We start from the raw sequence: 27,674 nt of genomic DNA, 5'->3' as shown, positions 1-27,674 counted from the left end.
GGTCCTTGGAGATGGTGCTACAGTTTCTGGTAAACAGTAGTCATATCCAGGTGGGTCAGCAGCCCTCTCCTGTCTTAAATGTTATGTGCAAGTCAAAACAATTCAGTTTTACAAGACCTGTGGAATTGGGAGAGATCCTACAGGACTCTGATAGCCTCCGGGAGGGTGTTCCATAATAACCAGCGCTGCTACAGAGTTGCAGCGCTGCCCTAGCAGTCGCACTGCCCCTAGGCTTCTGCCCCCCCCCCCCCCCCCCAGGAATTAATCACTTGAACCAGGGAAAGCAGAAGTCTAGGGGCAGAGCAACTGCTAGTGGGAGATCAGTTTGTGATTCTTGAGAAGGAATTTGTGAATCGTTGGAGGTTTGTTTTAGGTCTAGAGATTTTTTTTACCATTATAGAGGGTAAGGCTAGATGGCAGGTATAGCTACATCCTACCTTAATTTTGCAGCAGAACAGTTCCTAGGTATTTTGTGTTTCACTTGTGGAGAAATCCAATGAGAGGAGTTCCTTTTAGTTTTTAAATTGCTGTAAATAGGGTGGTTTACATCCAGAAGTAAACGCCAAAAACACAATCCATGTATGAGGGACAACCCAATGGTTCAAGCTTGCACACACTCATATGCCTCTGTGTTGGTCCTAATCATAGAATTATAGAGTTGGAAGGGCTCTCTAGGAAGTCATCTAGTCCAAACCACCACCACCCCTGCACAATGCAGGGAACACACACTCTCTCCCTCCCTCTCCCCCCTCCCTCTCTCCCTCTTCCATTTTCCAAGCCCGAGGGAGGGAGAAAGAAAGGAAGGATCAATCCCTGGCAAAACTGGCATGGACAAAAATTGCTGCCTGACCCTGAAGTGGCAAACAGCATTTCCCTGGGTATGTAAGAAGGGGCCAAGGGAACTAAGCACTGATGGAACCCTTCCTGCCCTCCCTCTCATGATCTGCCTAATTCACAGAATCAGCATTGCTGTCAGATGGTCACCTAGCCTTTGTTTAAAAAGCTCTAAAGAAGGAGAGCCCATCACCTCCCAAGGAAGCTTGCTCCACTGTGGAACCACTCTCAACTGTCAAGAAAGTCCTTCCTAATGTTTAGTCAAAAATTCCTTTGATTTAATTTCAGCCTGTTGGTTCTGAGACAACAGAAGACAACTCTGCATTATCCTCTATATAACAGCCCTTCAATTACTTGAAGATGGTTATCATATCATATCTCAGTCATCTTCTCTGCAGGCTAAACATACCCAGTTCCTTCAGCCTTTCCTCATAGGACTTGGTCTCCAGACCCCTCACCATCTTTGTTGCCCTGTTCTGGAGATGTTCCAGCTTGTTTATATCCTTCTTAAATTGCAGTGTCCAAAACTGAACACAATACTCAGGACTTCCGGGATCGGAAAATGGTGAGCTGAGCTGCTTTCCTTAACGGGGGCAGGCTGGCTCTTCTGTTTGGGGTAGTAAAAGGCAAACTAATGCCTTCTGCCTACTTTTCTCAGCTAGAGAATTATCCAAGATATGCACAGATACTTTGAGGAGACTTACCTTGGCTGAAAGGGAGTTCCGGAGGGGGCTCCTTTGAGGCTTTGAGGGATCTCCAGAGAGATATTGCATATTCATCATCTACAGAAGTTTCCAGAGTCATTTATTTGGCTTAAGCTCGAAAGGATCCGAGTCTTCTTTTACAACTTTAAACATCTAATCTACAAAAGACTGGTGTTGATTTGGATAAACTACAAAAAAAGGTATTGATCGCTATCTTTTCACTCTACGACTAATTAAAGCTAAACAAAACAAAATTAAAAGGTGGGAGTTGGATATAATGGAAGCCTGAAAGGAGGAGAAGAAAAGGGGCTAAATTTGAACTTTGTAAATTTAAAAGACAGTGCTAAAAGGAGAAAGGAATTTATTGTTTTGTCTATCTGCGGTTGAGGAAGTAGCACCATCGTCATAGATCTGCAGCACTCACAGTCAACACAGGAAGTACATCAGACATCACAAGATTTCTCTACCAGCAAAACGAGACTTGGTGGCAGGAAAAGCAGGAAGTACCAGAGGAAGAAGAAGGAAGCAAGAGAAGTAAACAGCCTACTCTAGGATTATAATATCAGAGAGAAACATCGGCAGCCATTATTGGGAGGACAAAGTTTTAACAACGTTTTTAAAGTGACTGGGACATTAAAAATTGGTGAAGTTAATTGAGTCGGTAATTTTAAAATAAGGACTATTGGACAGTGGTGAAGAAGATCTGAATTGGATTAAGGGAAAAGAAGGAAAAATTTTAAAGTGAAGCAAAAGTTGCATCCACCATTTTGGGGGAAATAAAAACTTTAAACATTAAAGGACGGCGAAATTGTGTTTATTGGAAAGGGCAAGCTTCACTCTATTAAACCTGATGGTCCAAATTTAATTTGGTGAGATAAAAATTCTCAATCTTTTTTTACATGTCAGATCTGAAGCAAATTCGTACTAGGTCTGCTTCGATGGAGAAAATGCAAGCCCAATTAGATGCAATGGAAGCCAGGATAATGAAGGGGGTGAAAGAAATGATAACTGCCTCTAAAAAAGAAATAAGAAAAGATATTGAGGACTCAAAAAAGGAATTAAAAAAGAGACAGAGAATCTCAGAAATGAGACTGTAGTAATAACAAAAAAGTTCAGGAGGTGGAAGAGAGAGTGAAAACACGATTCCACCTTATTAAAATTACAAGAAAAGGTGATAATACATGACTGCAAGTTGATGGAGACACAGATTCATCTGAGAGGTGTACCAGAAGATGAAAAATCTGACTTGAAAGAATACAAAATAAAAATAATTGCAGAATTTTTGGAGGGATCCTGAAGGGAATAGAAATCCGTATGATTATATGTATAGAGTGAATTCACTCTATGAAAAAAAGAACAATCTGCCAAGAGATGTGGTCATAAGATTTATGACAAAAGAAATGGTGGGAAAAATCATGAACAAAAATTTGAAAAGACATTGATAGTGTGAGGTAGTAGGATAATAATTATGAAAGAGTTGCCAAGACAAGTGTTAAATAACAGGAATGCATATAAAAAACTGACAGAAAAACTACGTGACAGTGGAATGAGATACAGATGGCTAATACCTGAAGGTATGAGCTTTGAACTTCAAGGGAGAAAGATTACAATTACAAACACACAGGAACTGCGTAGATTTTATGGAGAAAATAAAGAATTTGCACCATGATGGATTACAAATTAATATCTTGGAATGTAAATGGACTAAATTCACCACAAAAAAGAAGGGCAACATATCATTGGATAAAAAACCAACATTGTAATATAGTTTGTTTACAAGAAGTGCATATTAGACAAAAGGATTATAAATTTTTATGGAATAAGCAATTGGGACTAGAATTTTATACGTTGGCAGAACAGAAGAAGAGAGGAGTAATTTTTTATATTAAAAAGAATTAGATCAGAAATTGGTTTTTAAAGATAAAGATGGAAGGGACATCACAGCGGAAATTTTATTGAATTGCAGATGGTATGGGATGCCTGTAAGGCAGTAATGAGAGGAATATTAATAACTTTGAATAATAAAGATAAGAGAGCAAAAGATAAACAGATCTTGGACATTCAAAATGAAATTAAGAAAAAAGAAGGCGAATTAAGAAAAAGGCCAGGGAAAAAGAAAATTATAAGGGAGATTACAATATTGCAAACACAAATGAGACATTTGTTAAATAAGGAAATGGAATGGTATTTGAAAAAATTACAACAGAAATCTTTTGAAGGGAGCAAACAAGCCTGGGAAGTACTTGGCTTGGCAACTGAAAAAAGAGAGAGAAAGTAAAATTATTAACAAAATTGTGGCTGATGGGAAAGAGAGAATTTTTAAAGTATTATGCTAATTTATCTGTGTTAAAGTAAAGAAAGAAAGGATTGAAATGTACTTGCAAAAAATTAAAATAGCACCCTTAACTGAATATATGGAAAAATTTTGAATGATCCAATTGAAAAAAATAGAAATTGAAGCAGCGATTAATGCAATGAAATCTGGAAAGGCACCTGGACCAGATGGTTATATGTCAAAAAATTTTAAAATGCTTAGAGAAGAATTAGTACCGAAACTTCAAAAATTGATGAATGCGATAAGATCAAATGGGAAAATACCTAATACATGAAAAGAAGATGTAATTTCGTTGATTCCAAAGGAAGATAGAGATGTCACGAATGTAAAGAATTATAGACCAATCTCATTGTTAAATAACGACTATAAGATATACACAAGAATCCTGGCAGAATGGCTTAAGCAATATTTAATAAATTTTATAAAGGAAGATCAGGCGGGTTTTCTTCCCAAAAGAGACAATATTAGAACTGTTGTAAATATTGTAGAATATTATGAAAGACATCCAGAGAAAGAAGTTGCATTAATTTTTGTGGATGCAGAGAAAGCTTTTGATAATTTGAAGTGAGACTTTATGTTTGCAGTAATGGAGAAAATAAAGTTGGGAAAACTTTAAGAATGATAAAGGCAACATATACTATACAATGTGCAAGGTTATGTATAAATGCATATCTCACAGATGAAATGAAAATTAGTAAAGGTACAAGACAAGGTTGTCCGCTTTCGCCATTGTTGTTTATAATGACTCTTGAAATTTTATTGATGCAAATACAAGATGATGAAGAAATAGAAGGGATGAGAATTAAAGGTTTTACCTATAAATATAGAGCATTTGCAGATGATATAATGTTTATAAATGAAAATCCTACACAAGTAACTCCATTGTTGTTAGCTAAAATACAAAATTTTGGAGAATTGGCGAGACTTTATGTTAATAAGGAAAAATCAAAACTTTTATGTAAAAATATGCAAGTAAATAAACAAAAGGAATTGCAAAGGCTAACGGGATGTGAGGTTACCTCTAAAGTAAAATATCTGGGTGTGGAAATAACAATGAAGAACATTGATTTGTTTAAAAATAATTATGAAAAGTTATGGCGTATAATGGATGAAAATATGATAAAATGGAACAAGCTTAATTTGTCATTGCTTGGGAGAAAAGCTGCAATTAAGATGAACATTTTGCCGAGAATACTGTATTTATTCCAAACTATCCCGATTGTGAAAGACAGCAAAGAAAGATTTCAGAATTTGTATGGGCTGGAAAGAAACCAAGGATTAAATGAAAGTTTTAACGGATGCTAAAGAAAGAGGAGGATTCCAATTACCAGATTTAAGACTATGTCATGAAGCAGTTTGTTTGGTGTGGATAAAAGATTGGGTGAAGTTATTGAATAAAAAACCTTTAATGCTAGAAGGTCATGAGTTAGGAGAAGGAAAATGGATGTCATACAATCAATTATTAAAAATACAAAGCAGTAAAATAGAGTTGAAAACTGCTGAGGAGCTGAATTATAAGTATGATTGCTTTCAAATGCAACAAATAAAGAGTTTGGTGGAAAGTGATATTAAAACTGAAGAAATAAGACGAGAACAAACGGAAATGGAAAAAGTTCTGCTCGGAGATAATGAAAATCTGTAAGTTACTCTTAAAATGGTCTATGGAAGATGAAGTAGTGAAATCTCAAATGATTAAGTTGGCAATTAATGTAAATAAAGAAATACAGATGGATACATGGGAATATTTGTGGAAGAACTCTATGAAAGTCTGAACATGTCAGAGTAGTAAAGAAAACTGTTTTAAGATGATGTATAGATGGTATATGACTCCTAAAAAAGTTGGCAAAGATGAATAACAAGATGTTGGACAGGTGTTGGAAATGTAGAAAACATGAAGGTTCTTTCTACCATATGTGGTGGACTTGTGAAAGAGCGAAAATGTATTGGCAGATGATTCAACAAGAGATTTCTAAGATCTTGGGTTACGAATTTAACAAAGTTGCAGAGACTTTTATTTTGGGATTACAAATGGAAAAATTTCCAAAGGAAGATAGGACTTTAATCTGGTACTTGCTCTCAGCTGCTAGGACATTGTATGCGCTGTTGTGGAAGCAAGAAAAAATACTAGAGAAATGGGATTGGATTGTGAAAGTTATGACATGGAGTGAAATGGACAAGTTAACAAGAACCTTAAGAGACTATGATTTAGATGTATTTAAGATGGAGTGGAAGAAGTTCAGAAGATACGTAGAAACAGAGTGGAAAATAAAAGGACATTGGACAATTTTTGTTAATGACTAAGTATAAGAGGGAGGAGGATATGAATTTTGGTTCTTATTAATTAAGGGTACCTTTAATAATAATGTTTTAAGTATAGTACACCGGCGGGGGTCAAGTAATGGGGGGAGGGGTAGGTAGAAAGTAATATATGGGATAGAGAAAAAAAGTAGTTATTGATGTAAGAAATTGAATATATTACCATATGTTACTAATAAAATTGTTTGAAACACCAAAACTGAACACAATAGTAAAGAGTAAAGCGATACCATCACTTTGGTTGATCTGGAGACTATACTCCTGTTGATACGTGATTATTTTGTTGATAATGAAGGGCTTATGTGGATTGTTGGGGTGGGGTTGCCAGTGAATCAGTAACAGCCTTTTAGCAGAAAGCTGGAATGGAGAAACCAGAGTGGGAAGCTTTTCATAACAGGAAAGTGAACATGATCACCCAGTAATGGCAGCAGGTCAAGCTGCTGGTTCAAGGAAGGCTTCAAAGGCAAGTGCAAAATTGGCAGACTTGTCTGTAAGAATGAATTAGCATGGAGAAGACCTAATTTTAAAAAGAAGCACAGACTCTCCAGATGAGCGGCAAGTAATTTTAAAGAGACAGAGTTTGCTACCAGACCATGCTGACCTCCTTTGTAGTACCCTCCTAATATATGTTTTGATAGAGACAAGCAATTGCCAGTTTTCATGTTAGTTCCCAGTGGTGACTTTCTTATTTATGCCTGTTGGGTGGAGTGCTGTCATCCTTGCCAAAAGCTTTTGCTTTGGTACCTTGAAGTGTACAGTGGGCAGTGATTCTTCCTTCCCCTTTCTCTTGCCCTTAATCTGAGGACAACAGTGAGCATGTGTGCCTTGCAGTTAGGGAAGCTTCTGTGCTTGTTTATCTTTTGACTCTGAGGACTTTTGAAAGTCCCTGCCCTTGAGTCTCTTGGGCTGTAGTTCCAAAACAACTGTAAGTTGAGGGACAATAGAGTGATGCACCTCTACTTCCTTTTTGTCACAAAAGAAACAAGGAACTGAATGAACCATCTAGGTTGTGCAATAGGAAGGGCTATACCTTGTGGTCCTGGGAAAAAGCTGGCCTGCAGTTGTCCTTTCTAGCTTGAAAGTCAACTGACCCCCACTGCCACAATGTTTTTCTGCTACCACTTCCTGTAAAATCAGTCCAGCAAGAGAGAAACAAGTTACTGGTGTTTATTTTGAATTATGAGCACTCCAAGGAATTGCCAAACCTTCTTCCCAAAGAGAAGATACTTTTTCTTCCCCCAAATAAATGTTCCTGCAAGTCCTTCAGGGACTCCTTTTCACCATAGTCTGTGTTGGGCAATCTTGGGGGAGGGGTGGTATTTTTGCATTTTTATGAGCGTGTGTGAGTGTGTGTGTGTACCTGGAAGTCATGGCAACTTCTGGTAACCCCCTACTGGTGGCTGAATGAAGCCTGTCCCTGCCTTCCAGATCTTATATTCCAAGGAGGTCTTCCATCCAAGTACTTGCCAGAGTCAACCCTGCTTAGCTTCTGAGATCTGAGGAGACTGGGTTTGCCTGGCTATCCAGGTCAGGACTGTGTTGAACCTTCTTGTTGCTTCTATAACTAGGGTCTCTTTGTATCTTATCTTCTGCCCTTGAGCATTTCTTCATTTTTGCCATGCTGTTCTGAAGTGCCTGAAGATTAAAACAACTGACTATTTTCCAATTAAGCATCAAATAAATAACTGTAATTGTCTGTTTCTTACTTTCATATGCTTTGTTTTACTACAATAGGCATGGCTTCACAGTAACAAAATACATAACTCTTTCCTTCCTTACTGGTTCTGAAAAAGAAAATGGAGGAGAGCAGAGCAGAAACTATTAATGTATGCCATCAAGCCAATACAACTTCTTTCCATAGTGAACTTGAATCTAATGTAGTAAAAGAAGGTGATGCCCAGGCAAAGAATCTATATCCCATCAAGGAACTTGGAGTGGTATACATAGGAGACCCCACACCATTCTTAGCCTCTCAGCAAGTAGTGAGATAGGGGAGATGAAGGGAGTGAGGAAGAGGTAGATAAACAACTTCCTGCTTACCATGCCTTGTAGTCAGAGGTCAAATTAAATGGAACACTTGGATTCATGAATATTACATAGTGAGTTTAGCCAGCTTGAGGTAAGCAAGAACGTTTATTGAATAAGAGCAGAACTGAACACAAACAGGCAACACCACTCCTTATATCCATTTGGCAGGACCAGATCTACATGTTTTTTGAGGGGGGGGGGAAATTAAAAAATGATGTCCCTTATGGGCTCATAGAATAGAATGGACTCCATGTCCAATTTGGCGTCCCTCTCTGTTGGTGCCTGGGGTAAGCACCCCCTCTGCTCCCCCTAGATCCGGCCCTGCCATTTGGCCTGAGTTAAACCCACCCCCTTATGTGGGCAGCAAACCACCCTATTGGTCTCTCCAGGATCCTTCATTTGCATTTCCTGAGGGAAATGCCTCCTATCCCAATTGGCTGGTTCTAAAAGAACAGCCAATTGGAATGTAGGCATCAGGGTCCTGGAGGGCCATGAAGTATGCTTCAGGGTCAACTAACAGACATAACGAATCAGCAGTCAAAACAACCAATACACAACAATGAATTGGGGTGTGTGGGACTATGGTGCTTGGGTGGAGAATGTTAATTCTTTTCCTATCTGATCTTCCTGATGTCGAACGGTCCCTGTGCTGCTATTGGCCCTGTTGAAGGAAACAAACCAGTGAGGCAAATATCAGCTCCTGTGGGGGCTTCTGGGGGTGAATTGGGGATTTTAGGGTTGGCAGGTCTCCTAGAGGTCTTTTGGAAGTTCAGCTGATCTCCACTCTACAGAGGTCAGTTCCCTTGGGAAAAAATGGTTGCTTTGGAAGAGGGACCATATGGCATTATGCCTTGCTGATTTCTCTCCTCCCCCCCCCCCCAAGGCTCCACCCCTGATTATTCAGGAATGTCCCTTCTCAAAGTTGACAACTTAAGGGGGGGAAGGATTAAACCCCCTGCCCTGTGCCCTAACCCAGGGGGACTTTGGAGGGAGTTACAGGAGGGGGAGGGGACACCCCAACGTGATGATATCATGCAGAAGTCATGTCATCATGTTGGGGACCAGCACCTGTGCTTCAAGCTGTAAATTCATGGCTTGGAGTGCAGGCATGCACCATCTAAAGGATACCTTTAAATATTTTGGGGGGGAAGTGTGTGTGTGGGGGGTCATGCACATGCACTCCATGAATCTGCCCCTCTCCCAGTCTCCTGCAAGATTTAAAGGACCCACCAGCTGATCAGTGGGCCACATACTCCCTGTCGATCAGCTGAAAGGCGCTTTAAATCTTGCAGAAGGAGAGGGAGATGGGTGGCTGTCAGTGGTCAGGCTTGGGGGCAGGCTTCCCAGTTTTGGATCCCCCAAAATTGGGTGAAACCTCTGCTGGGACTTGGGGGATGGCAACCATACCCTAACCACAGTTCAAATCACCCTCCCATGCAGTGTTCCATCTAAACTGAGTTAACATGAGCTAGCTCACAGATTTTTAGTCTCCAGCTCACACCTTTTTGTCTTAGCTCAGGAAAAATGGCTCCAGAGCACAATAATTATGCAGTAGCTCACAACTTTAATACCAGTACCTCACAAAGTAGAATTTTTGCTCACAAGACTGCAGCTTAGAGGGAACATTGCTCCCATGATGTCTGATATTTCTCAATTTTTAAAAACTCTCCCTCCTTTCAACCACTTTATCCCACTCCCCATTTCTCTTCATGGCAGCCTTTGCTTTTCCCCACTTCTCCGATACATCCTTTCCTTTGCTACCTTATCAGTGCCTTCCCCTTCTGTTTCTCTCTTCCCACCCCATCACTAATTGATAAAAATATTTTAAAATCTATGAAATATTTGAATTTACTTGGTTTTATAATTAGAAATGGAAATTGAAATGTATAATATTTTATACTGTGCCTAAGCTAAATTGTATACCTTGGGGGGTTTTTAATGCCACTTATTTAACAGGGAAGGTATATAAAATAAAATAAAAAAGTAATTTTAAAAACTGCCCATTCATAGATCTCCTTTTCCTTTAGTTTGCTGGCCTCAGGAGCAAGGGTGCTTGTACTGCTGAGGTTGGATGCTGGGTGTGCAGAAAGCTTCTCATGTAGAGCCCTGGAGCTCTGTGTCTCATTTTTGTGCAATGAGCAGGAGTTTCATAATCCTTCATTTCTCTTCCTACCTTTCACTTCTTTGCAAACCCCATTTTATTTTACCCAGTTTTTTATTTTTTATCGATAGAGAGACTAAAGCTTTGGTTGTTGTGAAGATCTTTAAAGGTCACTTTTGCCATTTCTTTCTTGTGCAGTCTTCCCTCCCCCACCCAGTGCTTACTAGCCCAACTTCCTTCTCCAACTGGAATGTATTCCTGACTTCTGTTGCCTCAGGAAACATGAGCTATTTCCTTGGTTTACCTAATGTCTGATCTGTTTTGTGACAGCAAGTTATGTCTCCAGCCACCTGGGTGCCAATGACTCAGCTTCTTGTTGCTGTGTTGCATATTTTGTTTAGATTATTATAGTTATAGTATTTCTAGTTCCTTAATTTCCTCCCCCATCCTGCTGGAAGTCCATTGTATGCTGCTGGAATTCAAGATGTAAAACTTCTGGAAATTTTTAAAGCTGTGGCAAGAAAATGAGGTTGGAGAGGGGAGACCAGGGAAAATCATTTATTAGTGTATAAAATTGTCCTATAGGCAGGAAGGCCAGCTCTTCTGCTTTGGCAGGAGATGTCCAGGATCCTGCTAGTGCTTTCCACCACAGCTTAGCTGCGCAGCAGGTGGAAAATAGTTAGGGAAATTGGGGGGTGGGGATTGGCATCATGCTGGTGCTGCGATGCCACTTCCAACACAAATCAGAAGTGATATCATCACATTTGTGATGCTCTAGGATTTGCTCAAAACTCTATGGTTCAATCATAGGACTTGGGATGAATGCTAGATTGTCACCCCTATGTGATGAAATTGCTTGTGGGTCATGCCAGAAGTGACACAATTGCATCACAAGTGGAGATGGTGCCCCTGGGTAAATCTTCAGCTGATTGCCAGTCTTGGGCTGGCAACTGTAACTCTAGGGTATATTTAAGAAATTTACAAGTTTGTAAGCCCTAATTTTCTACAAGCAAATTTGTGAATATATCTAATAATTGCTGCACTGTATGCAGCCTTAGCACATGGATCTTAGCTTTTGACATCTGTGAAGCAGAAGAAATACAAGTTAAAGATAGATCCAGGTGAGCAGACATGTTGTCTGAAGCAGTAGAACAAAGTTAGAGTCCAGTGGCATCTTTAAGACCAACGAAATTTTGTTCAGGATATGAGCATCCATGTGTACACACACTCTTTAGCTTGGAGAAACGTCGACTGCGGGGTGACATGATAGAGGTTTACAAGATAATGCATGGGATGGAGAAAGTAGAGAAAGAAGTACTTTTCTCCCTTTCTCACAATACAAGAACTCGTGGGCATTCGATGAAATTGCTGAGCAGAAAGGTTAAAACGGATAAAAGGAAGTACTTCTTCACCCAAAGGGTGATTAACATGTGGAATTCACTGCCACAGGAGGTGGTGGCGGCCACAAGTATAGCCACCTTCAAGAAGGGTTTAGATAAATATATGGAGCACAGGTCCATCAGTGGCTATTAGCCACAGTGTATGTGTGTATATAAAATTTTTTGCCACTGTGTGACACAGAGTGTTGGACTTGATGGGCCGTTGGCCTGATCCAACATGGCTTCTCTTATGTTCTTATGAAGTATGTGTGCACACAAAAATTCATACCTTGAATAAAACTTCCTTGGTCTTAAAGGTGCAAATGGACTCAGTTAGTTAATTAGTTGGTTAGTTTATTAGATTTGTATCCTGCCCTTCCCGCCGAAGCAGGCTCAGGGTGGCTTACAGTACAAAATAAAATCACAATAACAATTAAAATAAACATTAATTAAACAGTTAAAACAATTAAACAATTTAAAACAATTTGGTGCTAATTACCATTTAGATTACAGATGACGTTCAGTACTCTTAAGCATCCCATAAAGCTTATATCTCTGCAGTTTCAGTTAAAGGCTAACTGAAATAATGTTGCCTTGCAGGCCTTCCAGAACTGGGCAAATAGAGATCACAAGTTGTGTTAACTAAAGGTAGAAATGTTTTGATACAGTCACAATAAGGTTAGCAGTATCTTTGCCTATGATGCTAAATTTTTAAAAACACTTAAGACTATTTATACGTTTTGATACAGTCAGAGACTCAGAGCAACTTACAATCTCCAATATCTTCTCCCCCCACAACAGACCCCTTGTGAGGTGGGTGAAGCTGGGAGGGCTCTCACAGCAACTGCCCTTTCAAGAATAACTCCTGCAATAGCTATGACTAATCCAAGGCCATTTCATTAGCTGTAAGTGGAGGAGTGGGGAATCAAACCTGGTTCTCCCAGATAAGAATCTGCACACTTAACCACTACACCAAACTGACCAAATAGTGTATTATCATTAATGTTATAACATATTACTTGTGGGCAGCGCTGGTGTATGGGTGCCAGCTCAAGGTTGGTGCCCCAGGCAAGGTGTCGTTCCCACCCCACGACCCGCACCTTCCCTTCATAATGAGCCTGGCAGTGCAGCATGCCTCCTGCATCTCAGAGTGCGCATGCCCACTGCCGGGCCACTGTCACTCTGCCTCCTGTATTCCAGAAGCTTCCGGAAGCCAGGAGACAGAGTGATGGTGACCTGGCGGCAGCATGCTCTGAGGCACAGGAGCCACACCACCAGGCTTGCATACTTCCCTCGCCACAGAGGCGAGTGTGGGAGGGAGGACCGAAACTGGCACCCTCCATCCCCAGGCTGTTCCCTAGGTAGCCTCCTATGGCTGCCTAATGGACACACCGGCCCTGCTTTTGGGCAGCATTAATCACATTTAAACCTTAAATATCTTTAAAATATGTTGCATATTTCTATAATATACACAGGAAATCAGATATTATCTAAAGCTGGAGGTTGACTTCCATAGCAGTCTTCATACTGCATATGAGTAATAGCTGTGGCTGCCAGGTCCAACTCAAAAAAATATCTAAGGATGTTGGAGGTGGAGCTGGGAGACTTTCCCATTCCCTAAAAAAACAAAAATACAACAGTGCAGTTCCCCTAAATACAATCTTCATTTTTTCTTCCTCCTGTTTTTTTGCATTCAAATGGTTCCATAGCAGCTGCACTTCCACTAAAATGAAAGTGGACACACACACACACACACACTCACAAAGCAGCCAAAATAAACAGTTTGCATGCCCACATTTTTGTGACCTTCCTGGGGCAATGGTATAGATAACTTTATTCACCAGAGTTGTTGAATGTAACAATCTATTTATTTCAAACAACTTATAGAAAGAGAGGTCTAGGGGATGGAGTTTTCCTCTGTCCTATGCTCATCTTCTGGTTAACTATTTACTACAGGGGCGGGGAACCTTTTTTCTGCCAAGGGCCGTATGGATATTTATAACATCATTCATGGACCATAAAAAGTTATCAACTTAAAAAACAGTGCTCCGCTGAGGGAGAATGATTCAGGCCAGCAAAAGTAATGCAAATAATTGTTTTTCTATTTGAAGTCATGTGGGGAGAGCCTAATCTAGCGCACGCACGCACACGCACACACAAACACAGCACGCCACCCTAGGCAAATGCATAGGTTCACGGCTTTTTTGTAGAAAAAACCCAGCAGGAACTCAGTAGCATATTAGACCACATCCCCTAATATTAGCATATTAGATCACACACTCATTAGCAGATTAGGCCACACCATCTGAGATAATCAAGTGCAAACTGAATTGTGACAGTAACTTTTCCAGGCCCTGCAGCAATTCTGGCCGGCCAGCTAGGCCCCAGGGAGGCTGCCGCACAGTACATTTGTACCCTGTGATCCCTGCCTGGCCCTGGGGAAGCTGCTGCACAGTGCGGCTGGGCCCCATGATCCTCGCTTGCCAGCCAGGACCCAGGGAGACTGCTACATGGCTCGGTTCGGTCCAGCAATCCCCGAGGGCCACACCAAGTGACCTCAAGGACCGTATATGGCCCTCGGAATGGAGGTTCCGCACCCCTGATTTACTACATAAACAGCTTCTGTAAGGAATGCAAAATGAACAGAGGGACTGGGCTCTCTGGCTTCCTCCTCCTCCTCCTCTCTCTCTCTCTCTCTCACACACACAGACACTCACACACACATGACTCTTCCTGCTCCCCACCCCCTGTAGCTTCAGTCTTGCTGAGATTTAGGCACACGCAGACACTCCTTCCAAAACGGGAGTAGTTTGCGAGCTTCTGGACCTGCCTGAGAATAAAGGCACATGATGGCTGTTAGGGCAGGGCTTTCCCCCACCAGCCAACTGGCTGGCAGCAGGGAGGAGCCTGCAAAACCAGGGGATCCCCTGCCTGGATCTTGGGATAGCCAAGCCTAGTAAGAGAGGGTCTTACAAAATATTTCATCTGAGCATTTGTCAGCATTTCCATTTGTTAGCATTTGCAATTTTTTCTGCTGGAAAAACTGACAAAATATTCTGTCCCTCCCCGCGCGCTTTCACATCTCCAGTTCAAATTGCTCCTTCGGGGTACGTCTTGAACTGATTGTACCAAGTCTAATAGAAGTTTCATGTATTTCGGTTTAGCTGAGACCACACCTTAATGTTTGAAAAACAAAAGTGGTAACCCACAAACATTTGAGCTCTTTACTCCAAAGAGCTATATCCTTGAAATTGCTGATACTACTGGGGCATCTGCTGCAGTGTGGCTATGTGCTGGAAGTAAGTTATCTTTAATCTCCAATAAACATTTAGAAACATAATTTATAAGAACAACTTTTTGCCTCCTGTGGTTGTTTTATCCATTATTACTATTCCTTTTTTATTTCCCTGTCCTTAGCCTAAAAAAATTGTATCCAGCACCTTTCCGAGACGCTTAAATTCTGGCTAAAATTATAGATTTTGGACTCTCTTGGTAATTGCAAGGGCATTGGTGTTTGCAAAAGGCAAGCAGAGCAAAATTTGAGAGGACAAAAATCAGGAGGGCCATCCTGCATATACATTTAATTTTTATTTTAAGTGTTTATATATTGTGCTTGCTGTCAAATAAGCTCATGAGATAGCAAAATACAGGACCCATAGACAGAGCAGGTGGAACCTATGTCTTGCTCTCTTCATGAACCCAGTTGCAATGTTTCTAAACACTTGTGCTCCTGAGAACTTCTTTACGATCTATGAAATAAACTCAGAGCGATTCCCCACTAGGCTTGTTCCAGCATCGGAGCTCTTCCCCCCCTCCCAATGCTTCCGTCCAATTTCACACAAGCCGCTGCAGGGCTGTGACTTGCTCCACCTCTTTCCTGTGGCAAGCAGAAACCGGTTTTCAGAGGATCTTGCTTGCCGTGGGAAAGGGCAGAGTGAGTCACAGCCCTGCAGCAGCTTGTCCAAAATCGGACAGAAGCATTGGGGGGGAATTGCTAGTGGGGAATCGCTCTGAGTTTATTTCATAGATCGCAAAGAAGTTCTCAGGAGCACAAGTGTTTAGAAACATTGCAACTGGGTTCATGATGAGTGCAAGACATAGGTTCCACCTGCTCTGTCCGTGGGTCCTGTATTTTGCTATCTCATGAGCTAATTTGACAGCAAGCACAAGATTGTGAGAATAATACCCCTATTTCCAGAACATCGTAGTCACCCGTCTGGTTGCCAGGGTGCCTGGAGACTCAACTCACATACATCTGCCAGGAGAACGTGAGTTTTGTCTACCAAACTGAAAGGGACTTATGAGTACTAACAGCCACAATGTTGCAGCAGCACTCTGTGTCTCTGGAGGAGTGCTAACCAGGAGAACAGATGATTTCCAGTCGCTCTGTGCGATCCCCATCTTGGCAATAGAAGCGGAAGAAGGTGCGCCACCAGGAACTGTCCAGGCAAATGGTTTCCAGCCTTAACCATAGAATCCATCTTGGAAAGCTAACACCACCAGCAGCTATCTTCCTGCAGTGCCAGACTCCATCACAGCGAAGCGGGAGGCTCACGTACTCACCAGATGTCACCTATGCATAAAGCCATCAAGCTTATCTTAGGCGTGGATCCTGTCAGACCGCCTAAGCCTTTGTCAAACGGAACTCAAGACAAAGACTGGTGCCAATAGAAGATCGAAGAAGAGGAAGAACATCTTCACCCAGAGCCAAGTTCCTTTGTATAGACCGGGTGTTACCTAGGTAGCAATTTGGCCATCTATTGTCACCTTTTTAGATAAGTTTGATAGACTTAAGTACCCCCCACCTTAATAATTTTTCCCATTCTTTCCCTTAATGGTCATCCTGGAGCCTCCCCCTTGGCCCATTGTTACCTGGAAGTCCAATCAGGTAACTAAGGCCAAGTCTGCTCATTGGCTAGCTATGAGCATCCAATCAGGGGCCGCCAATTAACTGGCTATTGGCTACTGCATAAGTCCAGCCCTTATGGTCATTGCAGAGCCTCCCCTTTTTCTGAGGTCATCTACCAGCTGACCACTGTCATCCGCCCCTGTACCTCCCATCCCCTAAGGGCTTAAGGTAGTCCTTATAACCTGTGACCCAGCTCCTCACAGGTGTGCATCCAGTTCCACTGTCTAGATACATCCCCGATTCCTGATCAGTTGAGGGTCTCCTCCCCCTAGTCCTCGTTCGTCACCACTGGAGCCTTCCTTGAAGACTACAATTGGTAATTATCACCCTGTTTGTCTATCCTTGTGTTATTTCTGAATCTCTATTTTTCTTAGGACTGTATGTGTGTTTTATGAGTTTATTGTCTTGTATGTGTGCCTATAGTTTTCTATAATAAATGTTAATTGTTTTTACTTAATTAGTGTCCCTGGTGAATTTTAAGTAATAATTTCTGGACGTGTATCCTGTATGCATAGATTCAAAGATCCTTTTTAAGCCAGGTGCCCACCTGTCAATTCCTCAACCTCGTTTTGAGGGCATTTTGGCTTACAAGATATAAACACTTAAAATAAAAATTAAATGTATATGCAGAATGGCCCTCCTGCTCCGATGCTGGAACAAGCCTAGTGGGGAATCAGTCTCAGTCAACACACCTGTGTAATTCAGCTCTTTACTAAACTTAAGAACAAATTCACTCACCTTGATTATGACAAATGGTAAGTGAGAGATTCCTGTAAAGTGAGCATGACAACTGCAGCTGCTTCACTTTCTTATCTCTCCTAGAATCAAAGAGTTACCAGGTTGCCAACCTGAAACTGACATCATGCCTCTCTAGGAATTGCTAGAAACTTTATGGTAAAGCCACAATTTCCAGTGACAGAAAAATGTTTGGTTTTTCCCATTAAGTGACATCACACCATCAGCCAGATGGCCAAGTTAAAAAAAAAAATCTCATGCTGCCGCTCAGAGTGGTAGTGGGAAATGGGAGCATCTCAGGAGAGGAGCCAGGCAAACCTGGTAAGTGAGATGGTTGGTAGGAACTGTCTTAAAGCTTCATGCAGTGATGGAAATTCAACTTAATAGCTTTGTTATCATGCCATCCTAAGCAGATTTACACACTGTTAAGTTAACTGAAGCTGTTGGGCTTAGAATGGTGTGATTCTACTTAGGATGGCACTGATTGTTTCCACAGGGGACAGGGCAGAAGCACCATAGAGCTACTTGTATGCAAGCAAATGTACCGGATTACAAAAGACAAGGAGATCCATGAGAAATTAATTGGATGTTTCTTTAGTCATCATTTTTTTCTTTCCAAATGCTGATAAACAGTATTAATTAAATACTTCAGCCCCTGTTCAAGAATATGTGGGAAAAAAACTGCATCATTTTTATTTGACATGATATATGGGTTGAATTCAATGATCCATCAGTGAAGGGCACTGATAGTTGCAGATCTTTCCCACATTCCTTTCTCCCTGTAGTCCCTTCCTACCCTGGGATAGTTGATTCCCAAGTTTGCTGGACCTTCATAGACTAATAGCTATGTGAGTTGGGAGACTTCTGTGTGATCTTGCCCCCTTTTTGATCCTCAGTGCACTCCCCCCCCCACCCCCACCCCCACCTGTGAGACAGTCTGGGTGGGTCCTGCTTTTATGCTGAGCTTGTTGGTTGCTGTTTTAAAATACTACTGAAGACTACTGTTGTTTCAGTTCAGTTAGTTGCAATTGGTTGTAACTGCTATATTTTGACATTTTAATTGTATCGTTAGCCACCTTGAGCAGTCTCTGGAGAGTGCAGGATCACAATCTAGTCAAACACATTACTAGGGTCAGCTCACTTGCTGCAGAATAACCAGGAGTGTTCGTGCTGAATGCTCTTGTAATAATAGAACAGAGGACTTTGCAAAACCTCAAGGGCCAATTTTTGTATCCATTTTGACACAGTAAGGCTGCCAGGGTTTTTTTTTCTTAGCATAATGAATACTCTTCCAAATGTGCTGAGATGACTGGCTCTTGAAAGCTTTTCTGCAATATACAGAGAGAGTGCACATGTTGTGATACAAGCAGGAGCATTCACATCAGCCTTCATGCATGCTTTTAAAAAGCTGCTTGTGTTGGCTTCACTACAGCCCCAGCATATCTGAGTGCTTGTGTGAACTGATCCTAACAGAGGAACACTGGGAAAAGTAGAGTTGCCATCTCTGGGTTGGGAAATTCCTGGGTAGAGCCTGGGGAGATACCTCCACGGTGTATACTGCCATAGAGTCCATGCTCTAAAGCAGCCTGTTCTCTTGGAGAACTGGAGATCAGTTGTAATTGCAGAAGATCACCATACCTCACCTGGAGGTGGCCACCATAGGAAAAAGTGATGCTGGTAAGGAATGACAGCCAGGGCTACTCAAGGGGGTGGGAGTCTAGAAGAACAGAATTATGGGGGACCAGGAAAACTTTTTAATTTAAGAACATAAGAACATAAGAGAAGCCATGTTGGATCAGGCCAATGGCCCATCCAGTCCAACACTCTATGTCACACAGTGGCCAAAATTTTTTTATATATATACACACACTGTGGCTAATAGCCACTGATGGACCTCTGCTCCATATTTTTATCTAAACCCCTCTTGAAGGTGGCCATGATTGTGGCCGCCACCACCTCCTGTGGCAGTGAATTCCACATGTTAATCACCCTTTGGGTGAAGAAGTACTTCCTTTTATTCGTTTTAACCTGTCTGCTCAGCAATTTCATCGAATGCCCACGAGTTCTTGTATTGTGAGAAAGGGGGAAAAGTACCTCTTTCTCTACTTTCTCCATCCCATGCATTAACTTGTAAACCTCTATCATGTCACCCCGCAGTCGACGTTTCTCCAAGCTAAAGCGTCCCAAGCGTTTCAACCTTTCTTCATAGGGAAAGTGTTCCAGCCCTTTAATCATTCTAGTTGCCCTTTTCTGGACTTTCTCCAATGCTATAATATCCTTTTTGAGGTGCGGCGACCAGAACTGCACACAGTACTCCAAATGAGACCGCACCATCGATTTATACAGGGGCATTATGATACTGGCTGATTTGTTTTCAATTCCCTTCCTAATAATTCCCAGCATGGCGTTGGCCTTTTTTATTGCAAACGCACACTGTCTTGACATTTTCAGTGAGTTATCTACCACGACCCCAAGATCTTTCTCTTGGTCAGTCTCTGCCTGTTCACACCCCATCAACTTGTATTTGTAGCTGGGATTCTTGGCCCCAATGTGCATTACTTTGCACTTGGCCACACTGAACTGCATCTGCCACGTTGTCGCCCACTCACTCAGCCTCAACAGGTCCCTTTGGAGTTCCTCACAATCCTCTCTGGTTCTCACCACCCTGAACAATTTAGTGTCATCTGCAAACTTGGCCACTTCACTGCTCACTCCCAACTCTAAATCATTTATGAACAAGTTAAAGAGCATGGGACCCAGTACCGAGCCCTGCAGCACCCCTCTGCTTACCGTCCTCCATTGCGAAGACTGCCCATTTATACTCACTCTTTGCTTCCTATTACTCAGCCAGTTTTTGATCCACAAGAGGACCTGTCCTTTTACTCCATGACTCTCAAGCTTTCTAAGGAGCCTTTGATGAGGAACTTTATCAAAAGCTTTCTGGAAGTCAAGGTAAACAACATCTATCAGGTCTCCTTTGTCCACATGTTTGTTCACCCCCTCAAAGAAATGTAACAGGTTAGTGAGGCAAGATCTTCCCTTACAGAACCCATGCTGAGTCTTCCTCAATAACCCGTGTTCATCAATGTGCCTACTCATTCTGTCCTTGATAATGGTTTCTACCAACCTTCCCGGTATTGAAGTCAGACTGACTGGCCTGTAATTTCCCGGATCTCCTCTGGAACCCTTTTTAAAGATGGGGGTGACATTTGCTACCTTCCTCAGGAACGGAGGCAGATTTCAATGAAAGATTACAGATTTTTGTCAAAAGATCCACAAGTTCAACTTTGAGTTCTTTCAGAACTCTCGGATGTATGCCATCCAGACCCGGTGACTTATTAGTTTTTAATTTGTCTATCAGTTGTAGGACCTCCTCTTTTGTCACCTCAATCTGACTCAGGTCTTTCAACACCCCTTCCAAAATTAGTGGTTCTGGGGTGGGCAAAAAGTACTCATCTTCCACAGTGAAGATGGAGGCAAAAAATGCATTCAGCTTCTCAGCCATTTCCCTATCCTCCTTCAGTAATCCTTTTACCCCATGGTCATCCAAGGGCCCCACTGCCTCCCTGGCTGGTTTCCTACTTCTAATATATTTGAAGAAATTTTTATTGTTGGTCTTTATGTTTTTTGCAATATGCTCCTCATAGTCCCTTTTTGCCTGCCTGATCACAGTCTTGCATTTGATTTGCCACAGCCTGTGTTCCCTTTTACTAATCTCACTTGGACTGGTTTTCCACCGCTGAAAGGAGTCCTTCTTACCTTTTACAGCTTCCGTTACTTTGTTTGTTAACCATGCAGGCCTTTTCTTATGCCTGTTTGTGCCTTTCCTAACTTGTGGTATGTATTTTATCTGAGCTTCTAGGATTATAGTTTTAAATACTCTCCAAGCTTCCCCAAGGGTTTTGACCGTATTTCCTTTCCTTTCAGTTTCCTCCTCACATGCCTCCTCATCTCAGAGAATTTACCCCTTTTAAAGTTAAACGTGGTTGTGTCGGTCTTTTGGGGCAACTCCCTATTTATACAAACGGTGAAATCAATAACATTATGGTCACTGCTCCCAAGGGGCGTGATCACTTTTACATCTCTCACCAAGTCTTGGGCATTACTTAGGACCAAATCCAGGATCGCCCCACCCCTGGTAGGTTCTGAGGCCATCTGCTCCATAGCACAGTCATTGAGAGCATCAAGAAACTCAGTCTCTTTCTCTCGACCAGAAGACATATTGACCCAATCAATCTGCGGGTAGTTAAAATCACCTATTACGACACAGTTTTTACGTTTAGCCGCTATCTTTAAGCCTTCCATCTTATTATAATCGTCCTCTCTCTTTTGATTTGGTGGGCGATAAACTCCCATAGTTAAATTTCCTTTTGGGCCCTCTATTTCAACCCAAAGCATTTCTAAAAGGGAACCTAATTCTCTGACCTCAGTCTTACTGGATTGTATATCCTCTCTGACATACAGAGTCACCCCACCTCCAACCCTTCCCTCCCTATCCTTCCGATATAACTTATATCCAGGAATCACCCTGTCCAACTGATTCTCCTCATTCCACCAAGTTTCTGAAATTCCCACAATGTCTATGTTTTCTCCCAACACTAAGCATTCCAATTCACCAATTTTACTTCGAACACTTCTAGCATTTGCATACAAACATCTATAATTTCCCAGGCAAGCTAGGCCCGCCACCTTCCTCCTGCCACCTCGAGACTCTGACAGACAGTCCATACTGCTTGTCACCATCACAGTGGACAACTCTGATCCATTACCCGGTAGAAAAATAGCAGCCAATCCTTCATCTCTTTGAGATGAGTCCTCCCGAACCAGAGACATTTCATCTCCTGTCGGCTTTCCCCCAAGATTTAGTTTAAAAACTGCTCTGCCACCTTTTTGATTTTAAGCACCAGCAGCCTGGTTCCATCCGGGACAAGTGGAGACCGTCTCTTTCGTACAGGTCCCACTTGTTCCAGAAAGCATCCCAGTGCCTAACAAACTTAAACCCTTCCTCCTTACACCATTGTCTCATCCACACATTGAGACTTCTCATTTGTGCCTGTCTCTCCTGCCCTGCACGTGGAACAGGTAGGACTTCCGAGAAGGCTACCTTGGAGGTCCTGGCCTTAAGTCTCCCGCCTAGCAGCCTAAATTTTTCCTCCAGGACCTCACGACTGCATTTCCCCACATCGTTGGTGCCAACATGCACCACGACCACAGGCTCCTCCCCAGCACTGTCTATCAGCCTATCTACTACACACGTAATGTCCGCTACCTTCGCACCAGGCAGGCAAGTCACCATACGTTCAGTATGCGTTTTCGCCACCCAGCTGTCTACTTGCCTAAGGATCGAATCACCAACTACCACCCCCCCTCCCCCTGCCCAGGGATGGTTCCTTGGCGCGAAAAGATTCCCACTCACCAACCAAAGAAGAGGTCCCTTCTGAGGGCGCATTCCCCTTATCCTCAGCACGGTGCCCTGTTCCCTCTCGACCCTCACGCTCTCTGGCAGCAACGGGACTGCTACGTTCAGAGCGGGGCTCATCTAATACGCCCCCGAGAGTCTTCCCCAAGTGCTTAACTGACCGTCTCTGCTTCCCCAGGGCAGTCACCTCAGCCTCAAGGGTACGAACTCGTTCCCTGAGGACCAGGAGCTCCTTGCATCGAGCACACACCCAAGACTTTTGTCCTTTGGGCAGATAGTCGTAATGTGACAGTGCAAAACACTGGAAAGCCCCCACCCCCCTGCTGGCATTCTATCATATATATATGCTGTTTGTTTAAGTGGCTCCCCTTCTAGAGGGTCAACTTACTTTATTGGGAGAACAAGGAAATCAGAGATCTGGGTTCCTGGTCCTTAGAGAGCCCCTAGGCCAAGAGCCGCAGGCCAAAAGCCCTTTAGCTCTCGCCCTTTGGCAAGGCGCAGCTTAAAATGCAAAGAGGGTGGAGCAGAGGCACTCCTAAGCAATCAGCAGCAATCACTCTCAATCTCTTTCACCTTTTGCCCACTCAACCAAACAAAGAGCAGTTCCCCAGCTATCACAACTCAGAATTTTAGGCCGTCCCACAAACCTCAGAATGAAGTCTTTCAAAACTCAAATTCTCAGCAACTTCTCCAGCTGTCTCAGCTATGAGAGCTGCTTTGCTCTGTTCCGCTCCTCTCAGACCTCTGTGAGATGTGCTCAGCCTTTGGCTGTGAGATGTGCTCAGCCTGATTGTATGACATACCTGAAGTGGCCAAATGCCTTGTCTTAAAGGGCTCTCTGACATTTCAAACCATCATGGCACTATGGGACATAATTTGCTTTCATATGATTGGGGTGAGTCTGGTTGGCATGAAACGGGCCCAGTATGAAATCTTTGGTGGGAGGGGAGAGCAGCCCAAACAAAAAGCAACAGGACTCCTGACAGCAGTAAATACATCTGAAGTTCAGAGGCTTAGTCTCCTTCAGAAAATTATAGAATCACTTGGGGTTCTAGTGATGCAGCAAATTAGTCAAATGGTGCATGCTCAGGTCTTTGCTATGCTGTAGACAGTGCTGTCCTCAGACTGCACAGGTTCGCTGTCAAGTTGTTCCTCCCTCCCTTTCTCTATAGAACTCAGACCAAGGTACCAAGTTCTCCTTTCCTCTAAGTTGGTTAGACTGAGAGAGAATGACTAGTCCAAGGTCAGAGAGCTTCAAGGCTGAGTTCAGGATTTGAACCCAGGGTTGTGCTCTAGTCTGATATTCAAACCACCGCCCCACTCTGGCTTTCCCACTCATGTGTAACATTATGGTGTCTTATGCTACCAGATGGACAATTTTATTTCTTTTATTTTTATTTGCTTCTTTTATGCCCTTCTTTCTCCCCTATGGGGACCCAAAGCAGCTGACGTCCTTTTCCTCTCCACCATTTAATCCTCCTTTCACCTCCATTAGATAAGTTTTGAAGGAGGTGATAAGCAATTGCTAAGGTAAGTTTCAATAGAGAACCAACAGCCTAAGTGCAGGGCTAACAATGGTAAAATGTTCTAAGGTGGATGGCTGGCAGAAGTAGCATTCCTGATTGTATGACATACCTGAAGTGGCCAAATGCCTTGTCTTAAAGAGCTCTCTGACATTTCAAACCATCATGGCACTATGGGACATAATGTAGGCACCACGTTTTATGGAAGCACAGCTTAGAACAGTGCTGGTGTGTGTATGTGTAAAATTCTGGTCTTCATAGGCATGTAAGTTTTAAAGGGGGGAAATGACCTTTGACAAAAGACTGCATGGCACTTCTGTCCCAAGGTAGCAACACAGGAGTTGTGTCTCCCTCCCCCTCAGCCCAGCTTCTAAATTTGCTCCCCGATAATGGGACCTGAAATAACCCCGTATTGTTTTTGTTTTGTTTTTGTTTTAAGTGTGTTCTTGCTTAAGGTTTAATTGGCTCCAGTCAGTAGGAAAGAGTTCCAAGACTGATTATTTATGGCTTACTGTCAAAAGGAGCTATAAAAAAAGAGCAGTATTATCTTGGAGATGCTGGGAAGTTAAGCATGGTGGAGGGAGTAGGGTGGAGTGTGTGCGCATAGGAGTGTGTTTTCTTGTACTGGATAAAATCAGTTTTGCTGTCTCAGCAGTGTGGTTTAAATTGAAGATTAACCCTTTGACCTTCACGGTGTCAAATCACTTACAGATGGATCACCAGCTACACTTCTCTTTTCCCGCCCCTCCTTCTCTCCTGTTTTGCGGGGGAGTGGGCAGTCTCCTTTATTTTTTAAAAAAGGAAAAAAAGTTGTTTGTTCTTGCAGCTGGAGCTTTGAGTTGCTCAGAAGCCAATCTGATTAAAAACAGCACTTGGCTAAACTCTGCAAAATCCGGCAAGAAGGGGGGGGAGACTTAATCCTTTTGTGCACAATACATAAAGGGTCTGCTCTTTGCTTTTCTAAAGTTGGAGCTACAATTATTCTTGAAGAGTTTACCTCTTATACCCCCACCTTTTTTTTCCCAAATGTGTTGTACTGATTGGATGAACGTGTCTGTTTTTGAAAATGTAACTTAGTTTTTATTGGAATATTCTTATACAGCAACGTTTAAAATTTATGTGAGTAATCTTTCTGAGACCATTCTGTCTTTTTACAGCACCAGCAGAACAGGAATCACGTCTGGTGGCAGATTCTTCTTTTCCTTCATAACATGGCCTTGAACATGGAAGCAAATAGACACCATGCAGGCCGGAGGTGAGACTTGGCCAGTCTCTTCCAGGTCACATCCAGTCTGCTGGGAGCACTGAATAACTTCAGGGCAGAGATGTGCATACTGCTGGATGGATGTGAGGTTCCTATGAAATGGAGGACACTTTTGTCAAACAAACAACTTCTTTGAGAAGAACTTGCATTCTCTCTTCCTAACTTCCTGTCTTCTTCAGAGGGGAGCTTCGGTCCAACACTGTTGATGAAAAATCTTCCAAGAAATGTGCAGTTTTTAAAACCAAGATACAAATGAGTGGGCTGGTATATTAGGAAGCTTCCCTTTTAGCTGACAAGAGTGTGCAGCATTTTATAACCATAGCTGTGGGTTACGGCGCTAATGAATCACAATGAACCCAGAGATGATGTGGGTAGTTTCCAAATGAGACATGTTTGACTCGCCCAGGGAAAAACTTTGAAGAAAACAGCATTAGTTCAATAGCATACATTTGCAACTGGACAGAAAGTATTCAATCCTTACATTTTGGGATAGTGGTGTAAAAATGGGTTGGAGGTGCTTGAGCCGAGATGTAAAATTTTTAGAAATACATTGAAGCCATGGGTGAAAAAAAGGGAGTTGGGTTTTCTCTTGACACCAAGAAATGTTAGGGGAAGTGGTCAATTATATGCAATACTTATTAAATTCAAACTTTACTACTTTTAGTACATAAAATGTATTTTATATAACTTTAGCAGGTAAAATGGTACTTGGGTTTGGTACATTTATGACATAAAAAATATAAATGCCGTGATCTTCTTCAAACAACAGTTACAAATATGCCCACCATTATAGATGGAGTAACATGACTGCTGCATCCTAAGGTACCTTAGTGTATTGTGTCTTCATTCTTGATAGCTAGGAAAATACGTGTAGACAAAATATGCTCAACATCATCAACAAGGCAGTAAACAAAAAGAAGTTCTTGTCGCAGATTAAAAAGGGTGGCCTGCATCCAAAGAATGGTGTGATTTGTTCTGCTCACCCAAGGAAACCTTGAGCTTGCGGTTCTGGAACAGCAGTCCCCCTTACCTCATAGCTAACCACTTTTGAACCTGAAGAGAGTTTCAAAAGCAGTAGGTGATGTGACATTTTGATCTGCTGTTTAAAGAAAAAGTGAGTTTTAAAAAAAAAAAGTATTGGGCATACATAAGTCCCTCCTGTGCAGTATTTTTGGATGCTGGCCTGTAAGTAGACCTCAGACTGATTCCCCACTAGGCTTGTTTCGGCGTCAGAGCTCTTTTTCTCCTGATGCTTCCATCCAATTTCGCACAAGCTGCGTGGGGCTGCGACTCGCTCCACCTCTTTCCTGCGGCAAGCAGAAACCAGTTTCAGAGGATCTTGCTTGTTGTGGGAAAGAGGCAAAGCAAGTTGAAGCCGTGTGGCAGCTTGTGCAAAATTGGATGGAAGTGTTGGGGGGGTGGGGAAGAGCGCCAACGCTGAAACAAGCCCAGAGGGGAATCAGTCTCAGAGTTATTATGCAGAATCAGAAAAAACTCACATTTTAAAAGGGAAAAGTCTAATAAAATAAAAACACCTTAATTTTAGTAAAGGAATAGAAATACATTTAGATATTTAGTTACTTATTATAGTAACAATATATCTTTGCCTTACACCAGTTGCATTCTATTCATGTTGATTGTGGGAGTAAACTTCATTGCCCAGGAGACTTGCTTATGATAAATAAGCCTAGGATTGGGCTGACCTGTCGTAATGACTGTATACAAAACTCGCTATCCTGGATCCATATTTTATTTATTTTTATTTATTTGATTTATATTTCATTCAATCTCATTAAATACATCCATGAAAACACCAGGATAACTCATGCTTATTTATCTAACCAAAATTGGTGTCTAAAATATTCTGAATCTGATTCTGAACTTGCTTGAGCTTCAAGGGTTCAGAAAATGTAAGATTTGCATGAAGTGAAACAAGCTTCTTAATGTCTTTCACAGTAGTTTGTTTCCCTGTATGTGTGTGTGCATTTCAACCATTGATCAGTTTATTTTGATCAGTGCAGAAGATGGAAGACAAATGAGAAGCAAGAGAAGTCAAAGGCTGTATTGTACTATGCTGTTGTTGCAGGGGCAATGTACTTGGCAAACTCTGAAGGTCCATGTGTCATA

General features: G+C 42.1%; 1 protein-coding gene across 1 annotated transcript in view; it reads left to right on the top strand.

Annotated features, from left to right (window-relative positions):
- Positions 1-27,363, top strand: part of BMF (Bcl2 modifying factor) — a 60,819-nt gene extending 33,456 nt beyond the window's left edge. The window contains exon 4 of the mRNA XM_060261238.1: positions 25,441-27,363. Coding sequence (XP_060117221.1) covers positions 25,441-25,542 — 102 coding nt within the window. The 3' untranslated portion in view covers positions 25,543-27,363. The remainder of the gene's footprint in view (positions 1-25,440) is intronic.
- The last annotated feature ends 311 nt before the right edge of the window (positions 27,364-27,674 follow it).

Source organism: Heteronotia binoei, chromosome 21 (genome assembly GCF_032191835.1).
Source record: "Heteronotia binoei isolate CCM8104 ecotype False Entrance Well chromosome 21, APGP_CSIRO_Hbin_v1, whole genome shotgun sequence".
In the NCBI taxonomy this organism is placed as follows: domain Eukaryota; kingdom Metazoa; phylum Chordata; class Lepidosauria; order Squamata; family Gekkonidae; genus Heteronotia; species Heteronotia binoei.
The sequence above is the reverse complement of the archived record's forward strand: the minus strand, read 5'-3'. Positions and strand labels throughout refer to the sequence as shown.